At 36.2% G+C, this 22,982-nt stretch overlaps 1 protein-coding gene across 1 annotated transcript; it reads left to right on the top strand.

Moving 5' to 3' along the window:
• Positions 1–12,929: 12,929 nt before the first annotated feature.
• Positions 12,930–16,853, top strand: LOC149846426 (uncharacterized). The gene is made up of 3 exons (XM_089997988.1): positions 12,930–13,088; positions 13,246–13,336; positions 16,299–16,853. Exons 1-3 carry the CDS (start codon positions 13,016–13,018, stop codon positions 16,435–16,437), a joined length of 303 nt encoding a protein of 100 aa, XP_089854114.1. The 5' UTR covers positions 12,930–13,015; the 3' UTR covers positions 16,438–16,853.
• The last annotated feature ends 6,129 nt before the right edge of the window (positions 16,854–22,982 follow it).

The raw sequence follows: 22,982 nt of genomic DNA on the forward strand, positions 1-22,982 counted from the left end.
CAAAATCAATGTCTTTAACCTTATCACCTCCCCCAAACTCAATATCCTCAAAGAAACATGTGTTTTCCGTCTCAAAAAATGACTTATTCACAAGGTCATAAAATTTATAACCTCTAGATCTTTCAAAATATCTAACAAAATAGCAACTAATCGTTCTTGAGTCCAGTTTCTTTTCATGTGGCCTATATGGCCTTGCCTCAGCTGGACATCCTCAAATAGGAAAATACTTTATACTAAGCCTTTTATCTATCCACATCTCATATGAGATTTTGGTTACTGATTTAGTTGGTATTCTGTTCAGAACATAAGTTGCAGTCTTTAGTGCCTCTCTCCAGAGGGATTATGATAAAGTAGAATGACAAATCATACTCTTTACCATATCCTTTAAGGTCCTGTTTCGTCTCTCGGCAACACCAATCATGCTAAAAGTGCCTGGCATGGTGTACTATAGGACGATACCGTATTTCTCTAGAAATTTAGCAAATGACCCTGGATGTTGTTCACCTGATCTATCATATCTACCATAGTATTCACCACCACGGTCCGATCTGATGACTTTAATTATTTTGCCAAGTTGAGTTTCAACTTCAACCTTAAATGATTTGAATATATCTAGTGACTAAGACTTTTCATGAATCAAATATAGGTACCCATAATGTGAATAGTCGTCTATGAACATAATAAAATATTATTGACTATTCCAAGAAGTTGTAGGAAATGACACAAATATTTGTATGAATAAGTTCTAAGATGTTTGTGCTTCTGTTGACACCTATTTTTTGTATGTTTGTTTATTTTTCTTTTATGCACTCAATACAAACAAGAAAGTCAGTGAAATCAAGAAAATTAAAAATTTCACTTGTCACAAGACTTTCAATTATTTGTTTAGAAATGTGACCTAAGCGCTTGTGCCATAATAAAGAAGAATTCTCATTGGCTAATTATTTTTTTTGTGTCACATGAACTTGAATGCAAGGTTTCATGATATGAAGCAACAGTATTAAGTAAATATAGGTTATCAACCATAGATAAATAACCCATCCCAATAAGATTTGAATTAAGAAACAACTTAAACTGATTATTTCCAAATAAATAAGAATAACCAAATTTGTCTAATACAGAAATAAAAATCAAATTCTATCTAAATGACGGTATAATGTATGTCTCTTTCAAATCTAAATATCAACCAGTCTTTAATAATAACCTAAAAGTCTGTATTGCCTCAACTTGAACTGATTTGTCATCGCCTACATGGATGAATCTTTCAGCATCAATTGGCGCAGCAACTTAGGAAACCCTATATAGACACACTTATGTGAGTGGTAGCACAAAAATCCATCCATCAAGTGTGCTTGGGTACAGAAGTTAAATTAATCTCAGAACAAATCAAAGTAAGGAGGGTACCTTTCTTTTCACGTCAAGCATGATATTTGGTAAAATCTTTCTTCATGTGATCCTCGCTTTTGCAAAAGAAATAATTGAACTTTAGATCCTAATGTTTCTTCTATTTTTTTCTGCGATGGAGAGTCCACTGCAGCTTCCTTATCCTTTTTCTTTTGTTTAAATTTGTCTTTAGAGGTAACTGCCAAGTGAGCACTTTATGTCTTTTCTTGTTTCATCATTTCCTCTTCTTGCACACAATGTGAAATAAGCTCATTTAGAGTTAATTTATCATTTTGACAATTATAACTGACCGTAAATTGACTATATTGTATAGGAAGAGATATCAGAACTAAATGTACGAGTAAGTTCTCAGACAACTCTAACCTTAGTAGCATTTAGTTTTGAAGCACGATGAGACATTTTCATAATATACTCCTTTATGTTCTCTTTACCTTTATACCTTATTGAAACAAGACTAAAAAAGAGAGTGCTTGTCTCAGCCTTTTTGTTTTTAGCAAAATATTTTTTAATTTCCTCAAGAAACTTCTTATCATTAACATCTTCAAACATAGTGCCCTGGAAGGTTTTTGGAATTGCATGTTTCATGGACATAAGACTCATGCGATTGGATCGATCTCACTTCTCATAGTTTCTTTTATCATCAGTGGATCTTTTATCTGTGAGAGCTGTGGGTTGATTATCTCGAAGTGCAAGATAAAAATTCATACACCCGAGAACAATCATAATGTTCGCTTTCGAGTTTTTGAAGATTGAGTCATTCAAAACAGAGATTGAATTGATATTTGCAGATATTATAGAAACAGAAGAATTTACTGAATCAAGAAAAAAATAAACCACAACAAGCTCATAATTAATATACATATTCACATACGTTGATATTAATTAACATATTTAAATTGTGGTGAACCCCATAACAAGATACCCAATACAACATTAACATTTAGTCTTTAGACAAAAATGTTAACTTGTAAGTGGTACTCTTATTAAAGTAATCAAACATAGACAATTAATCCTATCAAACAAGTCTTTCTTTGGACCGACTCATTGTTCACATAAAAAGCTTGATAATCATTCCATATTTATTACTGAAAGTATATTTAAGCTCGGGCAAATAGTAATCTTTATTTGGACCAATCACTATTCGCATGAATCTCAAATATACAAACATCTTAATATTCTAAACAAGTCAATCTTCACAAGAGAGATTACTTTGGTAACATGTTATTTCAATCAACTCATTTTAGAATATTAGACTCTTATTCCGAAAAGAATATCATAGTTCAAATATAATATGTGGTTACATGCAAATGAATAAAAAAAATAAATCCATAATCCAAATAGGGTAAAAAATATATCTGAAGTCAACCCTCTAAAGGGACTCGAAATGCATACTTAATGACTTGGACCCAATAAAATAAAATAAAAACTCTTAATTATTTTTTATGAGTCCATAGCACATGCAAAGGGGTCTGGCCCATCGGATCGGGTCGAACCCGACCCGACCTGCGGGTCAGGTCAGACCTGACCCGATGCGGGTCCGACCACACCCGATCCGGGTTGGTCCCCGCAAACCAAATGGGGACCGAACTAGGTCGGTCGTCACACCTTGGTCACCCAACGGTGGCTGGGGCGAATCGAAGGCCCTAGACCACCATCGCTGGATGTTGGTCGACATCCAACGAGGGTGACTAGCCGAGAGCCAACCGGCACCCCCCCCCCCCAAATCCAAAGTGGAAGGGCTGATCGGTCCCTCCTTCGTCTGGTAACCCCCTTCGATCAACCAAATCCAACAGAGGAAGGGCCGATCGACCCCTCCTCCATCCGACAACACCCCCCTTCCCCCCCTGATCGACCGAAAGCATTGGGGGAGGGTCGGATCAACCCTACCTCCGTCAGGGTGCAACCAAACAGTGCAAGAAGGGTCGTTCGCCCATCCTCCACCTGCGCCCTAATGCCGAACACAAAAGAGGAGGCATCCGACCCTCACTAAAACTGATGAGAGACTGGGGAGGACCGTTCGGTCCTCCCTTCCTCCTCGTTTCCTATGCAGACACCTGACGGTGCCTGCGCTAAAGACTGGACGACGTTCGGCAAGCCGCCCGACATCGTCTAGTGGCCTGCGGCCATCGAAGGAGCGTGCCACCCCCGTGATTGATTGCCGGTCTCAGCAAAACCCCAAACTACACCGCTGGTTGTGGCAAAATATATATATATATATATATTAATGACCCCTAATGTCGGCGATCAAAGGAGAAAACCGAATTCGATGGGATTCCGATGACCAAACAAAAAAAATATTTCAATGATTTAATAAGAACAAGAGGCTCTGATACCAATTACTGGATTCCTGATTAGGGAAATTATATTTCTTGATCCCTAAATTTGTTCATGCTAAATCATTGAAAAGATTAGAAATAAACAAATAAAACATAAAGTGAAAGCATACCTGAATTCAATGTTGCATCGGTAGATCTTGATGGGTTAGATCTTCTAAAACCTCTATAGGTGGCTTTTCCTTCTTCTCTAAACCTAATAAGAGAGGGACAATTTTCTTTCTTGATAGAAAAGCAAAAAGAGAACAACCACTATATATGGTTTTGAGGACCATAACCTAATTGTAACCACCCTATTTTAGCTCATCATAAAATCAGAAATTGACACAACATATCTACACATTATTATAACCATACTTTACAAGATGTCATATGGCCCAATCATATAAGATCACTTTGTATGGGCCTTTACCTTTGATAGTTTATAATGTGTGATCAATTACGTATGTAGGCCCACATGAAATATCTAACACATAGCTCCCAGAACACCCTTCCATAATAGGTAGTTAGATTCAGAGGACAGACAAATCTGGTACAAATCCACTCATCCATTAAGAATTCTAGAGAGTTGTTGGTTTGTCTGATAACACTACACTACACGCTCAACAGTCCAATTAAGATGCCTCACAACAATGTCGTAGTTATCTATACTTACCTAGTGAATCAGAATTTCTTGATTCCAAGGTTCACACCAAAATCTGACTTTTTTTACCATTCTCAAGCCTCCAAGAGCAGCTATCCATCATTGATTTCCATGCCCACAATATCTCTCTCAAACTCCACAAACTCTTCAACCAAGGATGGGGGTACTTTAAACTGCATCTACTAACATATTTGGCTTGCACAAATATCTGCCAAGTTGAATCTCTTGTCAGCACAAGCAAACCTAGAAAAACTAAGTTGGCCCTATTGATGTCCTCCAACCTTCTAACTCTCACTCCACCTTTCGAAATTGGTTTGCATAGCTTGCTCCATTTTAGAAGGTATGGTTGATATTCATTGTACTCAGAGAAATTTTGAGAAGCTGCTCTCTAAACTCAAAATCATGCCTAGGAATCCTGAAACACATCTAATATACATGAATGCTTCTAAGAATATACCTAATGATGCAAAGCCTACCTGTATATAACAAGAAGCGAGAATTCCAATAAGTCGTTGAGTAACCCTTTGGATAAGATTCTGACAAAGGCACGATTACAGCTTGCTCATAAAAAGTGGAAACCCAAGATGTTTAATAGGCAGGCTTCCCACCTGTCATCCCAAAATCCTGCTAAGCTCCTCCGCCTTACTCATTGAAATGTTGAAGGGGATCAATATAAATTTAAAATCATTGATTTTTATACCGTTATTGGAAATCCTTCAAGATGACACCAATTTATTGGATCGAAGCAACTGAATCACTACTAAACAGTAACTCGTCATCAACAAAGAATAGTGTGATGGCACAAGATTGGCAAACTGATTTTTTGGGATGTAAATGGCTTGCATCAGGAGGACTGTGAACATTGCACACAACAAATTTGCTCCTGGTGTTGCCTTCTAACCACGTCCCACTACCCAATAATCACCACCCATAACTGCATTCCATGGGCCCACTTATTATAGTAGTTCATTGCATTCTTGTGAGAACCAATGGCCATTAGTTTGGATTCAAAACATGAATCTATAATTTAGATCTAACACTTAGATCCAACATCTTCTACTTGGCCATAAGAACAAACTAACATCTTATATCACAATTGATACATTATGTATTATATATCGTAAAACATGTACTAAGTGACCTTGCACAATTTCAAGGGTTATATCAATATCTAAGTATGATGTTTTTCTCAAATGCTATCAGTTATTTTTTCACATAGACATATGGTTTTTTTATCATCATATGAATCACTATTCTTTTTCACATATAGTAAGAGTTTAGTCATAACATCATGAGGTTTTACATACACTAGTTGTACTTTCTTTTCATGATATATCTCTATTATGAAGATATTCACAAATTCAGTTGATTTTTCATCATGATCCTTTCATGCACTCATTTCATATAACTATATGGATTTCAAATCATGTCAAAAAAAATCAATAATAACCCTTATTGTGCAAAAATATATGCAAAATATATTTTAGTTTTTACTTTCACTGCATCCTTAACTATGCGATCTATAGTTTCAAATCAATCAAATAAGTATTACCATTGTGAATTATTTTGCACATATATCATAATGAGGGTTTCACTATATTAGATAGTCATGAAGTTCTTATTACTCTTCTATGACCATATCATAGGACATCATCTTGTCCTAATAATCTTGCACAAAATTCTCATGCACACTAGTGGAGTATTATGAATTTTTATCATCCCATAGATTCATACAAGTTTAACATCTAATAGATTAAAAAAAAATTTAACATTTATAGATTCATAAAAATTGATTTGCCAAACATGATTAATGCTCCCATTTTTTAAGATTTTACCATGGACAATATTTTCATTATTCATGTACATCATCATTACATGCAACCTGATCATTTTGGATCAATATATTCATATCTAAATAGTCATAAATATTATTACAAACATTAACATGATCATGTTGCATTTCATGCATAAAGCATCTAAAGCATAAAAACAAAACATTCATTCATGCATTCAAACAAGTGTCCATGATAAATTTTTACATACATGTGTAAGTCATAATTTAGACTCACTTTTTGTATTGCAATGTCACATTTTTCTTGCATCTTGTGCATTAAAAATATTTCATTACATGGCAAGTAAATGTGGCCAGCCTTCACTAACCACATTAGTTTTAGGTAAGGCCATCATGACCACGAACCCTCCCAACATCTCTATCTTAGGAGGAATGTGTGGTCATTTTATGATCATCCATGGGTTGATTATCTAACAATTAGTTCAATGCCAATTGCTCATATTATTCACTAATAGTAGGTTTTTTGTCATACTGCTAATTAATTCAACTCCAAGAGTTGATTCATTGTTAAATTGTTCATCAACCCATTGATGCAAGATATTCATGTCAACACTATATTGATAGTAATTTTCAAGCATATTCATGCTTAAATCAATAATAGTGGACCCTTATTTGGATTCAAATTAAAAAATTCAATCATATTGCATGCAATTTACATCCATAAGCTTTAAATATATCAAATCAAGCTTATTTAATCAATTCTTAAAATATGTCAAATGCTCTCACTTTTCATATGCATTATGAAAAGCGTAAGTATGTTATTTATTAAACATACAATCAAAGTTATTTACTCTTACTTCTTAAAGTGAATCACACCCTAATCACTATGTAATCATATCAACTTTGGATCTATGTATTCAGATCCAATTATTATGTTTTGTTATCCAAAACCATAAATAAAAGTCATGCATTAAGCATTCAAAATATGTCAGAAATATTCAATCATATTCTCATTCAACTTATTCATTCAGGGAGCATATAATCATAATTTTACTCACTTTCTATGTATATCATGAAAATTTTAAAATATTTCTTTTTAGATATGCATATTTCAGAGTCGTGCTCTAATTTTATAAAGTGATTCACTACATATACATGTCAACCTTGGATCTATATATCAAAATACAGTGTTTTTATCTAACCAATTGAGTGCATGTTGTACGATATTCAAATATATTAAAATCATGCAATCATGTTCTCAATCAATTAGCTCATTTTAGAAGCATTCTAAGTGAAAATCATGTTATGACTACTTTTATGATAGTTGATATGATTCGTGAGAGCATTTTAGAATTCAATCATGTTATGCACTTTCAAGCATAAAACCAAGGCATTTTATATTCATAATGTGTCAAATAAAATAAGACTATCAGCTCAACACACATTTATGTGATTTTATTTTAAAGCCTTAATGTTTAGTCTAATTTGAACTCATACATTGTAGATCATATCATATTTAAATCTAGATGGGATAATCAAGATTCACAGAAGAAAAAATCAAGATAATCATGTTTGGTCTTAAACAACAAGAAAATGAATCGTTTAAGTCTTAACTTGATATAACTCTTAAATCAATGAATCATGTTTTTTTTTAATATATGTTTCATTAAATTTTAGAAACAAACATAGATTCTAGTCTTTATTTTGGATTCATTACATCAACATCTACTTATTCAATCACACCATGTTGACGCTATTTGACATAGGACTATACACATAACATATTTTTACATGTATATCAGTGAGAGTATGACTTCATGGTCATATTTAACAATTATCATGCTCTAATGACTAACATAGTAAAAAAATATGTCACTTCCCAAATTTTTAATGACAAAAGACATGCACAATGAAACATAATCTACCTTGTTCAACACATGTATCTTTAAACATTTATATAACATGATAAAAATGTCTTATGGCAATATAATGTATATTGTCATATCCATCACAAAAACTTTCATATAAAGATCAAACATGTATATAATTTGAAGTAAACACCAAGTTATGGTCATTATGTGTACCATCCTAAGATTTTATCAGAATTTTTTAAGATTTTTTTTTCTAATTGCAAAGACTGCGGAATAGCAGACTTGAAACCGATTCAAACTTTGGGCGGGTTACAATAACACAACTACACACACCATTGGGTTTAAAGAACTTAATTAAAGTAATTAATTTAAGCCAATACTCGAATAAATTCAGAGTTTCCATTTCTTAACAAAAATCTAACTTAATATAAAAAATATTAAAAATGAAGTCGGATGCCTCGAAAAAGAGAACGATGATGATTCGTCTAATGTTGTTGAGTAACCCGCCATTACACCAACTCATGCATTATCTGAAAATGTTAAAGTATGGGGGCATTAATCTATAGCCTCGGTAGGATATACTAACAAAGAAAAATATAAATATAACTCAAACACAAGAGATAAGCATTGGTACATCTTCAGACAAACAACTAAAACATGCAACACATCATTTCTATATAAGCCCAATTTGCATATTCACAATCAATTATGCTTACAGTCAATATTCATGACAATTATCCTATTGTGCATAATTTTAAAAGTAAATAGATAATTCATATTAAACCATATAGTCGTGTACAGACTATAGTAATGTTGGTGTTTCATTTCTTAATCTTTTGTTTCTCTTTTCTCATCCTGAAGGATACACACTCAAGGTTCCTAATTCTGATTCAACCAATCCAATGGGGTGTTTGTTATGCCATGTCGGGTGCCTGAAACACCCAAAATCACTAAATCGATAACCTATAATTACTAGCAACCTTCTCTTGTGTTTGGGTCATATCTCAAACCCTTACACACATCCCTAAGTGTTTCTAGAATCATTGGATTACAACCTTTCAGATCTGGATTGAAACTATAAAACATTGATCGAGTCCAAACCCCACCTATCTCATTTAGTCGTTTTGCCTTATTTTCACAGTTTAGCTCTATCCGAGCCCACCTAAGCCCCCAAACCTAACCTAGGCTCACTTGAAATACAACAAGTGGTATCAGAGCAAGATCATCTCCTATTAGAGCAAAGATCTGATCACCAACCATGGACCATGAGACTCACAATTAGATTTTGATGGGACTAAAAGAACTATAGTATGAGTGTGCATCCTTGCGGAAGGAAATGAGTCCACAGTATGACCAGAGTATAGAACTTTGAGAAGCTTTCAAGAATGAGAGTGAGTTCATGCTCAATACAAGTACAAAAAAAGAGTAGACACCCTACCCGTAAACAACCCCTGTAAGCACGGTACAATCACCGACCACCTACGGCAGAGGCCTTTAGAGGTCCCAACCCTTGCACAACAGATCTATGGAGTTAAATACCCCACCAGCAAAATTACCATTTGCCATGATTCCTCCACCAATGTATCCATCACTAATGCCACAACAACTCAACCAACATGTGATAGTCACAGTGACAACAGTGTCTGCACAAGAAAGTGCCCCCGTGCGCAACATTAAATTGGAGCTCTCAATCAACAGGAAACATTAGACACTACAATAGAGCAATACCCTTGTGTGCAACAGTGGACTAGCGACTCCAACCCACAAGGATGGATGCACTCTCGGGGTCGTAGGGCACTCAAACCGAGTCACCCCAGGCTCAGCACGATCAACAACCAAACATGGTTGACTGCGTAAAGAATTTAGTAGCATTTCAAGATAGGAGAGCACAAATTGAAGGACGCTCATCGAAAACATGCTTAGGGAGTGTCTTATGGACAACACCACCCCCTTCCTTCTATAATTCATACCTTGGGCAGCAGTTACGAAACAATGAATTGTCAATCACAAAATTATCATAGTGTACGAGATAGATCAAAACCTTGTGTTTGATCCTGGTAGAGCGGTCAATCAGTTGGATCATGATGTCTCCCATTTTGGAGGCAAAGTGGTGGTAGCATGGTGGTCTGTTATGGACAAAATTTTGAAAGACAATGCAAATTCAAGCTCTAGGATTCAACTACATTTCCTTGCAGTCATTGAGGGTCGTTTAGGCCTAGGTGAGACCATGAGAGTAATGTGGCAGCTGACATGTCATTGTTAATGGATGACAAGTCAAAGATCCAGAGTCCCAGTTAAGAGCAGTACGAGCCAGATACATGTCAAGCCTGGAGGCAAGCCAATTAAGGAGTGGGGTCTACCTAAGGGGGCACGTCATGCTGAAGAGTTCTAGGGGGCATCTCCCTTCTGAAAGTTAATTAAGTCTTTGTTAATTGCTTTTAAGAGTTCTTAATTGATTTAGTTAATTAATTAGTCTTAATTATTTAGGAGTTTTGATTAAAGTAAGAGTGAAATGACCTTAAAAATCATTTTAATTTTTTTTAAAGAAGTCTTTATATAAAAACATAAATACATCCCAAGGATTGAAGGCACATCACAAATTCAGAACCCATGTTCCACCATCAAACAAACCATTCATTTCAAACCAATATTGAAGCGAAATAGTTCAAACTCATAATAAAAATTTAATAAACTTCAAATTAAGTTCACAATTTTTTCATTCAACTCATTAGCTTAAAAAATACACACCCCATAATCCATAGATTCTCCCTCTCCAACACCAGTCATGTCATCATGCCACTCAACTATGTATGAGTCTCACTACCCAAAAAATATAAAACAACAGGTAAGAACCACGGTTCTTGTACAAAATTTTACATAATCTAACAATACAGCATAAATCATAAATCTATCAAACATCACCCTTAGAAAATGTGAAGGTACATAAAATAGTTCAAATATGATTACAATCACATAAGATACATAAATCAATGCATAATGCATGAGGTAGCTTTTATCTTTGTTATTGACATACTTTTGAATGTACGAGCATGTTACTTGCAATCAATTTAAGTTTTCTCCTAACCCCATTGTGGGTACTGTTCAAAGGAAAAAACTGAAGTACAAGGCAATTCCCAGGGGTATATTTCTCACACACAAAATCCTATTTTATTAACTTAGTATGCACTTGCTCTTATGAGCAACATTGGGATACAACACCTTAGGAGACTATTTCTTGGTATATCAATAAGGCTTAACAGTTGAAGACTAAAACCATATCATTTTTAAGTTTCAAGATGGAAAAGAGTCTCGTATTACTATAGTTGAGGACAACAAGTCCCAATATCGTGCTCTTAAAAAAAAACATACTGCAAAGTTCAGTACCGCCCTGACCCCTATAATAGTCATTCAAGGATCCCACCTTTTTACAAGGCAACCAAGGAGTAAAATTAACATATTGTTTGGGTATTTTTTACATCTTAAATTTTCACATGTTCTTTCCATATAGAACGGTTTTGGATCCGCAATATTCATAGCATGCATTGATGTCATATGAGATCCATCATGCTCAAACATGCATATCATCTCATGCATCATCCCATTGGGTGATCTATCTGCTCGGACACAATAGTGTACCTATCATGTGGCAATATATGTAAATATATGACATTCATCATATGCATCATGACATAATTTAAACGGCCTCAATAGGCCCACACATTACTCTGCAACACATAATAAAATCCATTTGTTTCACTTCTGAAACAATCACATGCATTCAAACAAAAAACAGTTCACTCTCAAGATTGTTAATGCAAAAATTTACCTTACGTTAAAAAAACTATCATAAATTGTATAGAATGATTTAGGTTATGAGATTTTAACTAAAGGCACTTACATATGTTACATGTAAGCAAGGAAAAATCCAAACATTAACTCATTACAAAATAAAGAATAAATTTTCTGTAACACAAACTTATTTTTTATCATAGAATAAACTTGTCCAATTCTGTCTTAAAAAAAAACATCAATTATAAATCGTCAAGAAAGAATTAGATGCTGGGATTTTTACTATGGGTGACTTGATATGGCAGAATCAAACTCATAAAAATTTAAAATTTAATTTGATTTCAGTATAGAGCTGAAAATCTCAAAACACATATTGTTTCTATTATTTGATAAAATGTGTTCCATCAAATTACAGATTTTGTATTATCTTTTGTGAATTTTTATTTTTAAAGCTTGAGGATTTGACCTTTCAAATTTTAACTGTGTTCTTCCATATCTAGACTAACACATCTTAAAATTTTGGTTACAAATCTTGAGTATTTTGGGACATGATTTTTATAAAATATTATGTCTTTGTAGACTCATTGTCATAATATAATTTTTAGTTGACTTGCCGATGACATATCTCTCAATCCACAACTCATCCGAGTTTAAGATTTAATCTGAAACTACTTTCATATGGATATAACATCCTCACAAATTTTTAAGATTTATGAGTTTATGATTTGAGAGTAGCAAATTTATCTTTCTAACTGATCGGATCAAAATACACAAAACGGATTATTTTTCAAGAATCAACCACGAAACATAAGATTTTAAAAAAAACTTTAAAAAATCATTCAACGATTTTTAAATCCATCAACAACACATCATCCCCCACCACCCAGAGAACAACATACAACATAGGACGGGATAACTCCAAACACATGAAAAAAAATAGGACTCATGGACTGTATTCGACAACACGCCCTGTCCTGTCCACGCAAGTCTACGAATCAAACGATCATTGTTTTCAATTAAGTAAAACAACTACTGCTTGCAAGTTGCGGCAGAAGGGCAAGTTTCCAAGTTGGGAAATAATGACAAGGCGTTTTACGCCTCTTCTCCCTCTTTGTAATAATAAGAAGCGTTAAGCAGCCAACCGGCACCGTGCTAACCAAGAAATTCCTCGCGGGGTGCAACGATGGCGGAGGAAGGCACGAGCTCTCTCGAGTCTCTGAGGAAATGGGTCGTCGAGCACAAGCTTCGAGCCGTTGGTATTGATTCGTTTTCGCACTTGTTCTTTTTTTTTCATTTTTCCACTGAATGGTGTTATGTTATTCATCTTGTTTCTTTTCATACTCTTTTCTTTCTTTTTTTTACTTTTTTGGGGATTTTTTTTTGTTATTTTTTCGCTATTTCTTTGGGTGGTAGGGACGCTTTGGTTGAGCGGACTAGCGGGTTCGATCGCATACAATTGGTCTCGGCCCAATATGAAGACAAGCGTTAAGATCATCCACGCTAGGTACGGATTTTCCCCTGATTGATTCTTTCTTCTATTTCTTTTGTTTCCTTTTGGTTATTTGCGATATCGTATTGTGAATTTTTTTTTCTGTATTTCATCTTAGCAATGGATTGGCTGGAGAAGTGTTTGAAATGTATCTGTTTATCTTTTTCTCAATTTCTTGGGATTTTTTTTCCCTATTAATCATCTGGGATTGATTCGGACAAACTACATCCTGACACTCATGGGTTTGCTGGTTCGATTTGGGTAGTCTTTGTAGAATGTTGAGATTATCTTTTTCTTTTTAATTTCTTAACGATTTCTTAGATATTGGTTGAGTCAATTTAGAGTTTTAATGTTTTATATTATTTTTTATTTAGACGGGTGGTGATATATGAGTTTTTTTTGGTAGCCATGGAAAAGTAAATGACCTTCGTTTTTGTGAATCCTTCTGTTGAAGGACAAAAATGGAATTTTATTAGACCATCTTTGTGAAGTGGGGTGTTAGGATCAGGATGCAATTATTGACAAGAAAATTGTTGTGAGACGAAGCTGGTGATTGGCTCATTTCAGTGACATTTTTTGTTGGTTTAACCTTTTTAAAACATTATGTATTGAGTGACCTTGTTTGGTTCTTGTATACTTTGGCAAGTATTGTTGATTTGTGATGGTTTTAGGAAATCAAGATTCTAGCATGTGCAGCTCATCTTATAAACTGCATCTTGAGTTGAATTTCGAAACTGCTGGCTATGTGGAAAGATTATTAATCTGTATGCTTTAAGTTTGTTGTGAATTTTGTCAAACAATAAGGTGCCCAAAGGAATGATAAGATTTTGAGCACATCTCCCTCTTTGATTAATAGAAATCGTCTGGCCTAGTCCTCTAGTAATTGTGCTCAGCCCTTTTTCTTTCTATGAGCAGACTGGGGGATCAAGGCCCTCTTCCTTTTCATTGCTGAATTAAAGAACTACATTCAGTAGCGGTTACAAGCCATTCAGGAGGCTTATCTTTCCAAGGGATATTCACCCCAACATGAAAAATACAGTCTGGTGACGAACATACAGAAAGAACGGGATTACAAGGAAGTAACATCTATGTAGCACAGACTGCAGTCTTGCAAACCTTCTATCAAGTTGGCATCTTCCTTCGGCAAAAGGTCTTATCCATCATACCCAATGATGGCAGAATTTTATGATCTGAATATGATAAGATATCCTCCAATACTCCTGTTTCTGGCATGAGAGATTCGAAAGGCACTCCCCAGACATTAGATATTTGCCTGTTGGTCTGTGTAGGGCGTAGACAATTCAGGTACTTGATTACAGGGAAATTGAAACAATCTGAATATTCACCACTTGTTACAGGTGGGCTTCTATGGAGTGGGAATAACAATGTAATTCACCCAGCATCTCGCCAGCACTTTGGTCTTTTTGTCCCAATATAAATTCAGTAGGTTTTCCTTGCAGGCAAACCAAACTTGCTTTTCAAACTTCCAAATAGAATAATCGGGTACCATCATGAAAAATCCAACACTTCTTTCCAAGACCATTGGAGTGCAAATCCAAACTACCAATTTAGCTCTTGAACTGGGGATCACTAAGGGATCTGATTTTGTGCAAATTTAGTTAGCACAAACTGCCACACTTGGCCTCCTGCTGGACATGTCAGCAAGTCATGGTTTATCTCTTCTGCCTGCTTACATAACATCTATTAGCAATAAATTTTCAAATTAAAGTAGTTTTCAAGATTTTCAAATTAATGATAGGCAGGCCGATTTCTTCCAATCGGTCCTGGGTTAGAAGCTAGTTTGACACAAAAGTATAGTCTCCAAGCTACCCTTGGTACATGAAATTTGCAGCATATGTTCTGCCTCCATCGCTCCAATGGATGTTCCTTCTGAATTTCACTCCATAGTGACCTTCTTGTGATTCTATCCAACACCTTTCCTTTCCAAGCTACCCAACTTTGGGTGGGATGGAGTGAAATGGATTTCATATTTACCCAACCGCAGGAGAATGCGCAATATCTCCACATAGTTTGGTACTTGAGTGATGTCTCTTTTACCGATGGATGTAAGTCGTGATATATGAGGCCATAGCTTGTGCCATCAAATTCCCCTACTGATTGAGTAATTGCACTTGTTGTACTTGAAACTTACTCCCAAAAGTCGATGGTTCCATGTTGATCTCAGGGTTGCCAAAGAGAAAAGTGGAATTAAGAAGCAATGTGGAAAACAAGGGCAAGAAAAAAGGGGTTTATAAGAAGGAAGCATTTAAGAAGTTTTTTAAGATCACTACTAATTCATCTAAGATTTATTAGCTAAATGTTTTGTTTTTAAAAATATAAATTATGTGTTACTACAATACTTATTGGACCTAATACAAAATTAGTTTATTATACATAGATCAAACCTCAAAACAATATCTGGTTTCAACATATCCAAGCAAAAATCATTATTTCTTGATATTATAATAACTTGTAAACCACAAATAATAGATGAAAACTAGCATAGCACACTTATAAATTATATACAAGAGAGTAAGTAATAGCATACATGTTCTTATAATGAGGAGAAAGCCTTCAATATTTGTACCTTGACTTGTTTTAAGCCAATAATCTAAAATACCTTTTGAGTTTAATAAGCATTTTAAACAATTATAAAAAACATGTTTCCATTTAACTTTTGTTCTTCAATCTAATTAAACTAGTTCAACCATGGTGTTGTTATTATAGGAATCACAATTGAGTAATATATAAATCTGATGTTCTTGAAAATGTGTGTGCCATGATATGAAAACCAAGTTCCATGGTAACCATGGTTGATCCCTTGAGCTAAAATACCTTGATCTGAAATTGACGATCCTTTGCTCGTATGAAGAATTTTTTTTTCCAATAACATGGTTTCCGTTTAACTGGCGAAGGTATATGTATTATAACCTTCAACCAGCTACAACCTTATAGCTTTTCCTGTGGTCTTTTTCAGGCTTCATGCACAGTTTTTGACACTGGCTGCATTGTCAGGGGCTGCGGTTGTTGAGTATTATGATCACCAGAGTGGAGCGAAGGCAGACAGATATGCTAAGCAATTCAGCCAGTTGGATGCCCATTCACACAAAGACTAAACAAGCACGCAGCTAGCGAGATATATCCTGTACCACAAGCAATTATAGTTATTATTTTCAAAATTGCTTGATTGTCATAAAAGCTTCAGTGCAGGCTATCCTGTAAAACCTTCATCCATAGTTTTCATCAGTTTTCTTTTGAAAGTATTCCTTCTAGTTTCATTTAATGGAAACTACGGATTTCAGTCATATGCTCCTTTCACAGTAAGATCTGGTTGCATGCACTACAAAGTTGGGGTTTCTGTTAATGGTCAATATGTGTGTGTGTGTGTGTGTGTGTGTGTGTGTGTGTGAGAGAGAGAGAGAGAGAGAGAGAGCATTATTTAATGTTTGGATATTTTGTAGTAGAGAACTCATGGGGTGAGAGTGGTTTGGGCCTGCATAGTTTTGGAGATGGTTCCTTAATTCTGTGAGCTGTTAGTGCTCTTGTTTTACTGCAGAGCAATGTTATCAGAATTGAACCGAATTCTCTTGAATTGGCTGATTCCAATTGAATCAGCTCCACATTGATTCACTTCAGTGTGAATCGTAACTTAAAAGTCTCAATCCTGAATCAGCAGAATCAGGCTGAATTGTCCTGATTCGAGCGTGTTTGAATCAGCCCTTTTTTCATCTTTTTGTAATAATATTTGTTTCATGATTTATTTAATTTTAAAAATTAAATTGGCCTGTTCAGACTGATTTGATTCGAGCCTGAATCAGCCGATTCTCTCAATCTTTCTGTAAATTGATTCAGTTCAGAAACAGATTCTGACAATATTTATTATTTTCTTTTATTTTTTCCATAGTCAAGCCGGGGTTTGGCGGACCCCTATTGGTTTATCGAGAACTAATCCCAGTGTTTTACAAAAAATACCTCATAATTGATGACGCCAATCTGGGGTCGGTCTTTCCACTGATCACATGCCCCAATTGTGTGGAACACAATTGCTGCTATTGTACCATGATACCATACGACAGCTATGCACTCTTTTTTCGATAGGCCTTGTTCGCATAGATCTAGCCACCAAAAGGTGAATCTGACTGTACTTATGTGTTTAGCATGATTTATTTAATATATTAGAATGTTTTAGCATGTTCAATACACCATAAAATTTTATTTTTGAGACAGTGAAAATCAATGGCTCCTAATTCATGAAAATAGGGGTGGTTTAAAAATGGTATAAAACATGATAGTTCAATCAATTTTAACGCATGAAAATAATAAACAGAATATGTTAAACATGATTCAATGGTTAGATTTTGATTTTGAAGCTTAGATTTATGTAAATCTACAATAGTAGCTATGGTAGTACAAAACTATTATAAAAGTGCCTTAAATATAAGTTTTTTTTTACGACAAAAGAAAAATCTCACCAAGAACCGAATCACTTAATGCGCTCACCTCCCTGCAAGTTAAAACTCAGCGCTGGAGACATGACCACCCAGCCTTACGTTCCCTGGTAGTGATAAAGCAACAGAATCCCTGAATCCGACTTGACAGAGTATCCCGGATTTGAAATAAGTTAATCGAATATTCTTTGATGTGGTTGCATGTCCATGATGTTTGGAATTTTGTGCATCCTGTACTTTTTAATTTGTTGATTGTTGAGCTGGGTGATTGCTTCCCAAGAAAGGGCGTTTGCGTTTGACTGGTGGGACAAATGCTGTGCGAGGACACCGCGGTCCCCATACAGGGCATAACATATCCTGCAGCCCACGTTCTAAGGTGGGCAGGGGACTCAAGAGTCGGACCCCCAACACTGCTGTCCGGCTTGTCGGTGCAGAGTTTGTTCAGCGTATCAAACGCCCTCTTGAGAGATTGTCATTGGAACACAAGAACCCCAAGTTAAGGGCAGGCCAGAGCCTGCATTAGAATATCGTGCCCTTATTGACGTTTACTAGTCGGTACGTTTACTAGTAGGTATGACAGGTTAAGCCAATGCGGCCAAGTCTTCGACCCCAGATGCTATTTCTTTAAATAACAAATAAAAAAAAGGGGACACAGCAAGTTGGAAAGCCGCGGTGCATGTCTGTTGCTAATGTCGAATATGAGTGTACGTACTCTTTGGTGGGCAAGAAGGACTTTATAAGGGTGTATGTGATTGTTTGTCTAAGACTGGACAGAATGGTAGAACAAAACACACATAACACATATTTTGTGTAATGTTTGTTTTGACTTAAATAAGAAATTATATTTTTTTATTTGAAAATAAATAAACTGCAAGAAAATAAAACATAAATAAACCCTAAACTATAAGAAAATAAATCATAAACTACAAATAATCCAAAAACCCTAAGCTACAAGAAAAATAAACAATAAAATCAAATAAATCATAAAATTATATTAAACTCTAATAAAGAAACTCGGCGAATTAAACATAAGAAGCCTTAATTAAAGAAATTTGATTTAAAGTTCTAATAAAAAAATCTTATTTTTTATATTTAATTCAAACCATAATTCGAAAATCCCTAATTCAAACCTTAATGAGAGAGAGAGAGGAACGAAAAAGAAGGGGAAGAAATAAGAAAAGAAAATGGAGAGAGAGAGAGAGTGCATAGGGGGGTGTCGCCGTCTCGCACAAGGGTGGGTGAGAGAGAGGGGGGGGAATGAGGGGGGAGTTGGGGTATAGTCGCCCCCATTTTTTTTTATTTTTTTTTTAAGTGTGTGACCACAGTTCGGTTCCCCCTGTTAGGGGGGGGGGGGGGGGGGCGGCTGCATCCAGCGTTTGGCGTGGTGCACATTCCGCATGGTGCACGCAATCAAACACACCCTAAGTCTTATACCAATGGACGCTGCGGTCAAGGCACAGGTCAGCTTATTGTACTTCCGGCAGATGGAAGAAAAGAAAAAAAAAACTATTTATAGAGAGAAGAAACGTTTTATAAGGTACACGTGGCAGATTGGTATATCATATGGGCATATCTGCATTGGAACAAGGAAAATGCTACCAAGAATTCAAGTTCGACGATCTTTGTAGAGATTATAGTAATTAATATCGCCGGTATTTATAAAATATCGAGATTTTAATGTAATATATTCATGTGTCACTATTTTGCTTTAAAAACGTGATGTTTTAGAAACACAGATGTTGAAAGCATTGCATCTTTAAGGTGTCTTTCCCACAATATTTAACTCATTTAGATAGAGAAAGCAAATTCATACGAAGAGTGAGAGGAAATTCTTCTTCCACTCTCAATCTTCTAGTTTGCTTGTTCAAGCTAGTGCTTCTGGTTGGAATAAAGAATTATTTGTTTATTTTGTTGATAACAAGGAAAAAATATATTTAAATAGAAAAAAAAATGTTCATTTATGGATATATTTAAATTGAAACCAAAGAATATATATTTAAGTGTTTTTAACGTTACTTTCAATAACAATGTTCATTTATGGATATGATGGAGCCAAAAGCAAAGTCATAGACTATTTTTTATTGTCTTATATTTGCTTTTAGTGAATATTTACAAACTAGACCAAATAAGTAGGGGTATCAACCGGTCGGGTTCGGTTTGGACCCAGGTGGAACCAGACATGGACCCAATTTTTGGGTATGGTATCCTGTCCAAACCTGGGTTCAATCGGGTCCACTATAAGAAAAACCATACCCGAAAATAAGAACTTCATGAACCAGACCCGGACCATACCTGGTAAAACCATGTTGTTATCATTTTTACATTGAAAAATTAAGTTTCTTAATCGGAACTCGGGTCAGGTCGGGTCGGTCGGGTCAGTCGGGTCTGGGTCTGGTATAAAATTTTACAAACTACACCCCGGTCCATGTATTGATCGGACCTTCAGGTCTGGACTCAGGTCTTAATCGGGTCTTATTATTTATCACCATACCCAGATCCTATAGGGTTTAGTTCGGGTCGGGTGCAGGTAAACCCGACCCATTGACACCCCTATAAATAACAGAGCCAACGGTTACTGATCAATGTCAAGCCCCACTAGAAACACCATTTCCATTCACAAACTACACCAATGATATACACAACAAGCAATCCAAACAATGAAGCAGCTACATAATGGATTGGACTCACCAAGTTCCAAAACACATCATAGGTTTGGCTCCAGATTATTGCCCAGTGTGGCCTACTATGCCCTTACATGTCCGGTAGACGATGATGATACACGGCACGAGCCTTCAATCCACAGAGGAAGCTAGCATGCCTGTACGTTTGACCAGACCCGTGTCCACATGAATTATTTGAACCTTCCTTGACCAGCCCAGTTGCTGGCCTGACTCACTATACTATTGGCAGCGGTGCCAAGCATCGGGTACAGGATGGTGCGTGAGTCTAGCCAAGCGATGATGTCGGAGAAGACCATGTCAACGTCTGGGTACAATTTCAAGGTCTTGTCTGTGCTGCTCGCGGTCTCATAGAGAGCTATGCGCACCCCATGGGTCCGTCACTGTGTCAGCCTCCCCATGTAACACAAAGAAGGGCAAAGGTCATACCCACATTTTTAGTAGGGGTGTCAACAGGTGGGATCTGGTTAGGACCCAGGTGAGTCCAAACCTGTATCTGTCTTTGAGGTGTTGATACCAGGTCTGGACTCGGGTCTTATCGGGTCAGCTATAAGAAAAACCATACCCGGTTCGTATCAATATTACATGAACCATGACCCGGTTCATACCCAGTAAAATAATTATTTTTACCTTTTTTATATTGAAAAATTAAAGGTCTTAATCGGAAATCGGGTCGGGCCAGATCTGGTATGAAATTTTACAAACCATACTGGGCTCCATATATTAATCGGATCCCTTAGGCCTGACCAAGTTTTTCATCGGACCTTTTTTTTATCACCAAACCCTAACACTAAAGGGTTTGGTACAGGTCGGGTCAGGACCAAATCAGACCCATTGGCACCCCCTAAACTTTATCATAACAATTAAGGGAAAGATCTTAAGATAAAGAATCTGCTTTTAGTAAGGTGGCAACGAACCAGGTACCTGACCCTCAATGGGCCAGGTTTTGGGCTGCCATGTGCAGGCATGCAGCCCGATCCAGATAAGAATCGGGCCCAACTAAGCCCGACTGGTAAACTGGCCAGGCTTGTGTAGGGCCAAAATAAAATTTTAACGAAGCCTGGAACAACCTGGCCGCTTACCACTTGGGCTTAAAGAACCCAGCTCGACACACCTAGAGCCAACCTGAACCCAATAGGATTCAGGCCGGCCACGAGTAGCATGGGTCTGGATTGCGTCCACCATTACTCTTATGCAAAGCTTTTGCTTAGTTCTAGCAGGTATCACTTGGGGGCATGGGGGTAAGCCCACCGAGTTTTACGCTGCCAAGGCAGTGATCGTAAGTAATGCAGGCAGAGTCAGCGGAGAGGGTGGTGTATGTTCCCCCTGGAACACGGGGCCGCGTGTTCGGGTCCGAATGAGTGCCACGTTGGCACTCATTCGTCAGTTTGGGTGTGTACGAAGGAATATTGCGGATCCCAAGATATTCCTCTGTACATAATTAACTCCCAAATGAGTGCGGGACCCTGAACATGCGGCCCCGTGTTTGCAGGGGGGAACATACAACCTGCTCGCCAGTCAGCGTGGCTAGGTCTCTGATTTTAGGGGCAGTTTCTCTATGTAAATATTAAAAAAAAATATCACATTTTGCCTAATTGGTGACATGCTCCAAATAACATAATCAGTGATAATGTCAACCATTTATGCTAGGTCATCTCTAACCAAGTACTACTGACAGCTCATCCGGACTCCACAATCATATGAGATGTCACCAAGATCATGAACTCCGACCATCAGGATTCTTCTGGGAGTCACGTGAAACGTGACCAAGTTCGTGAACTCCCTCATGTCTGCCTATAAAAGCGTTGGAGTTGACGTACTTGGTCAAGTTTCTTTCTTTACGATTCATGTTAGTACGAAGGAATCTTAATGAAGTCTTTTTTGTATATAGGTCTGTTTGCTAAGTATCGAACCTTGAATCGTGTTATTTTAATCTGAAATTATTATTTGTTAGTTGTAAATTATGTATTTAAAGAGTAATGTGCTCCTCCTGCCCACCTTTGGTTCTGCCCAGTCAAAAAAAAAATCCTTTTTGGGTTTTTTTTGTCACATCTAACCCATAGATGTGATCTATAGGTTTTATTTAGTGGTAAGCTTTTTTTGAATCACTAAATCTATACAGGTTTTTCTGGTGATCCAAAATCAATGGCTATGAAGGTACCAGTTTTTTCTTGATTCATAAAATCATATTTTTTGTCGAAAAAACATGATCCAAGAATCAATTCCCATTAAATCGAGCATGCTAAACACATTTAACAGTTCAGATCTATCATAAAAGACTTCAAAACTATGGGACTGAACAGGGCAGAACGAAAAATAGGGACAAATATGTTTAAAAAGTTTGCTTCCATGTCATACATAATTCAAAACTCATTTTCTAGAGAGTAAATCACATCCATAAGGTCCCATCTACAAAAAGAAATCTAAAAAGACATGAAAAAGGATTTATACTCAACAGTTTCATGCCTTCAACAACACATCCATACAGTAAAATTTAAAAAAATAAAAAAATCATGAAAATCTTAGTTCATACTC

This window comes from Nuphar pumila, chromosome 2, assembly GCF_984573655.1.
Source record: "Nuphar pumila chromosome 2, dmNupPumi1.hap1.1, whole genome shotgun sequence".
NCBI classification, from domain to species: Eukaryota; Viridiplantae; Streptophyta; class Magnoliopsida; order Nymphaeales; family Nymphaeaceae; genus Nuphar; species Nuphar pumila.

Coding starts and splice junctions, on each gene's coding strand:
- LOC149846426 (XM_089997988.1), top strand. CDS start 13,016: ATGGCGGAGGAAGGCACGAGCTCTCTCGAGTCTCTGAGGAAATGGGTC. Junction 13,089..13,245: donor GCACAAGCTTCGAGCCGTTG/GTATTGATTCGT, acceptor TTTGGGTGGTAG/GGACGCTTTGGTTGAGCGGA. Junction 13,337..16,298: donor GTTAAGATCATCCACGCTAG/GTACGGATTTTC, acceptor GGTCTTTTTCAG/GCTTCATGCACAGTTTTTGA.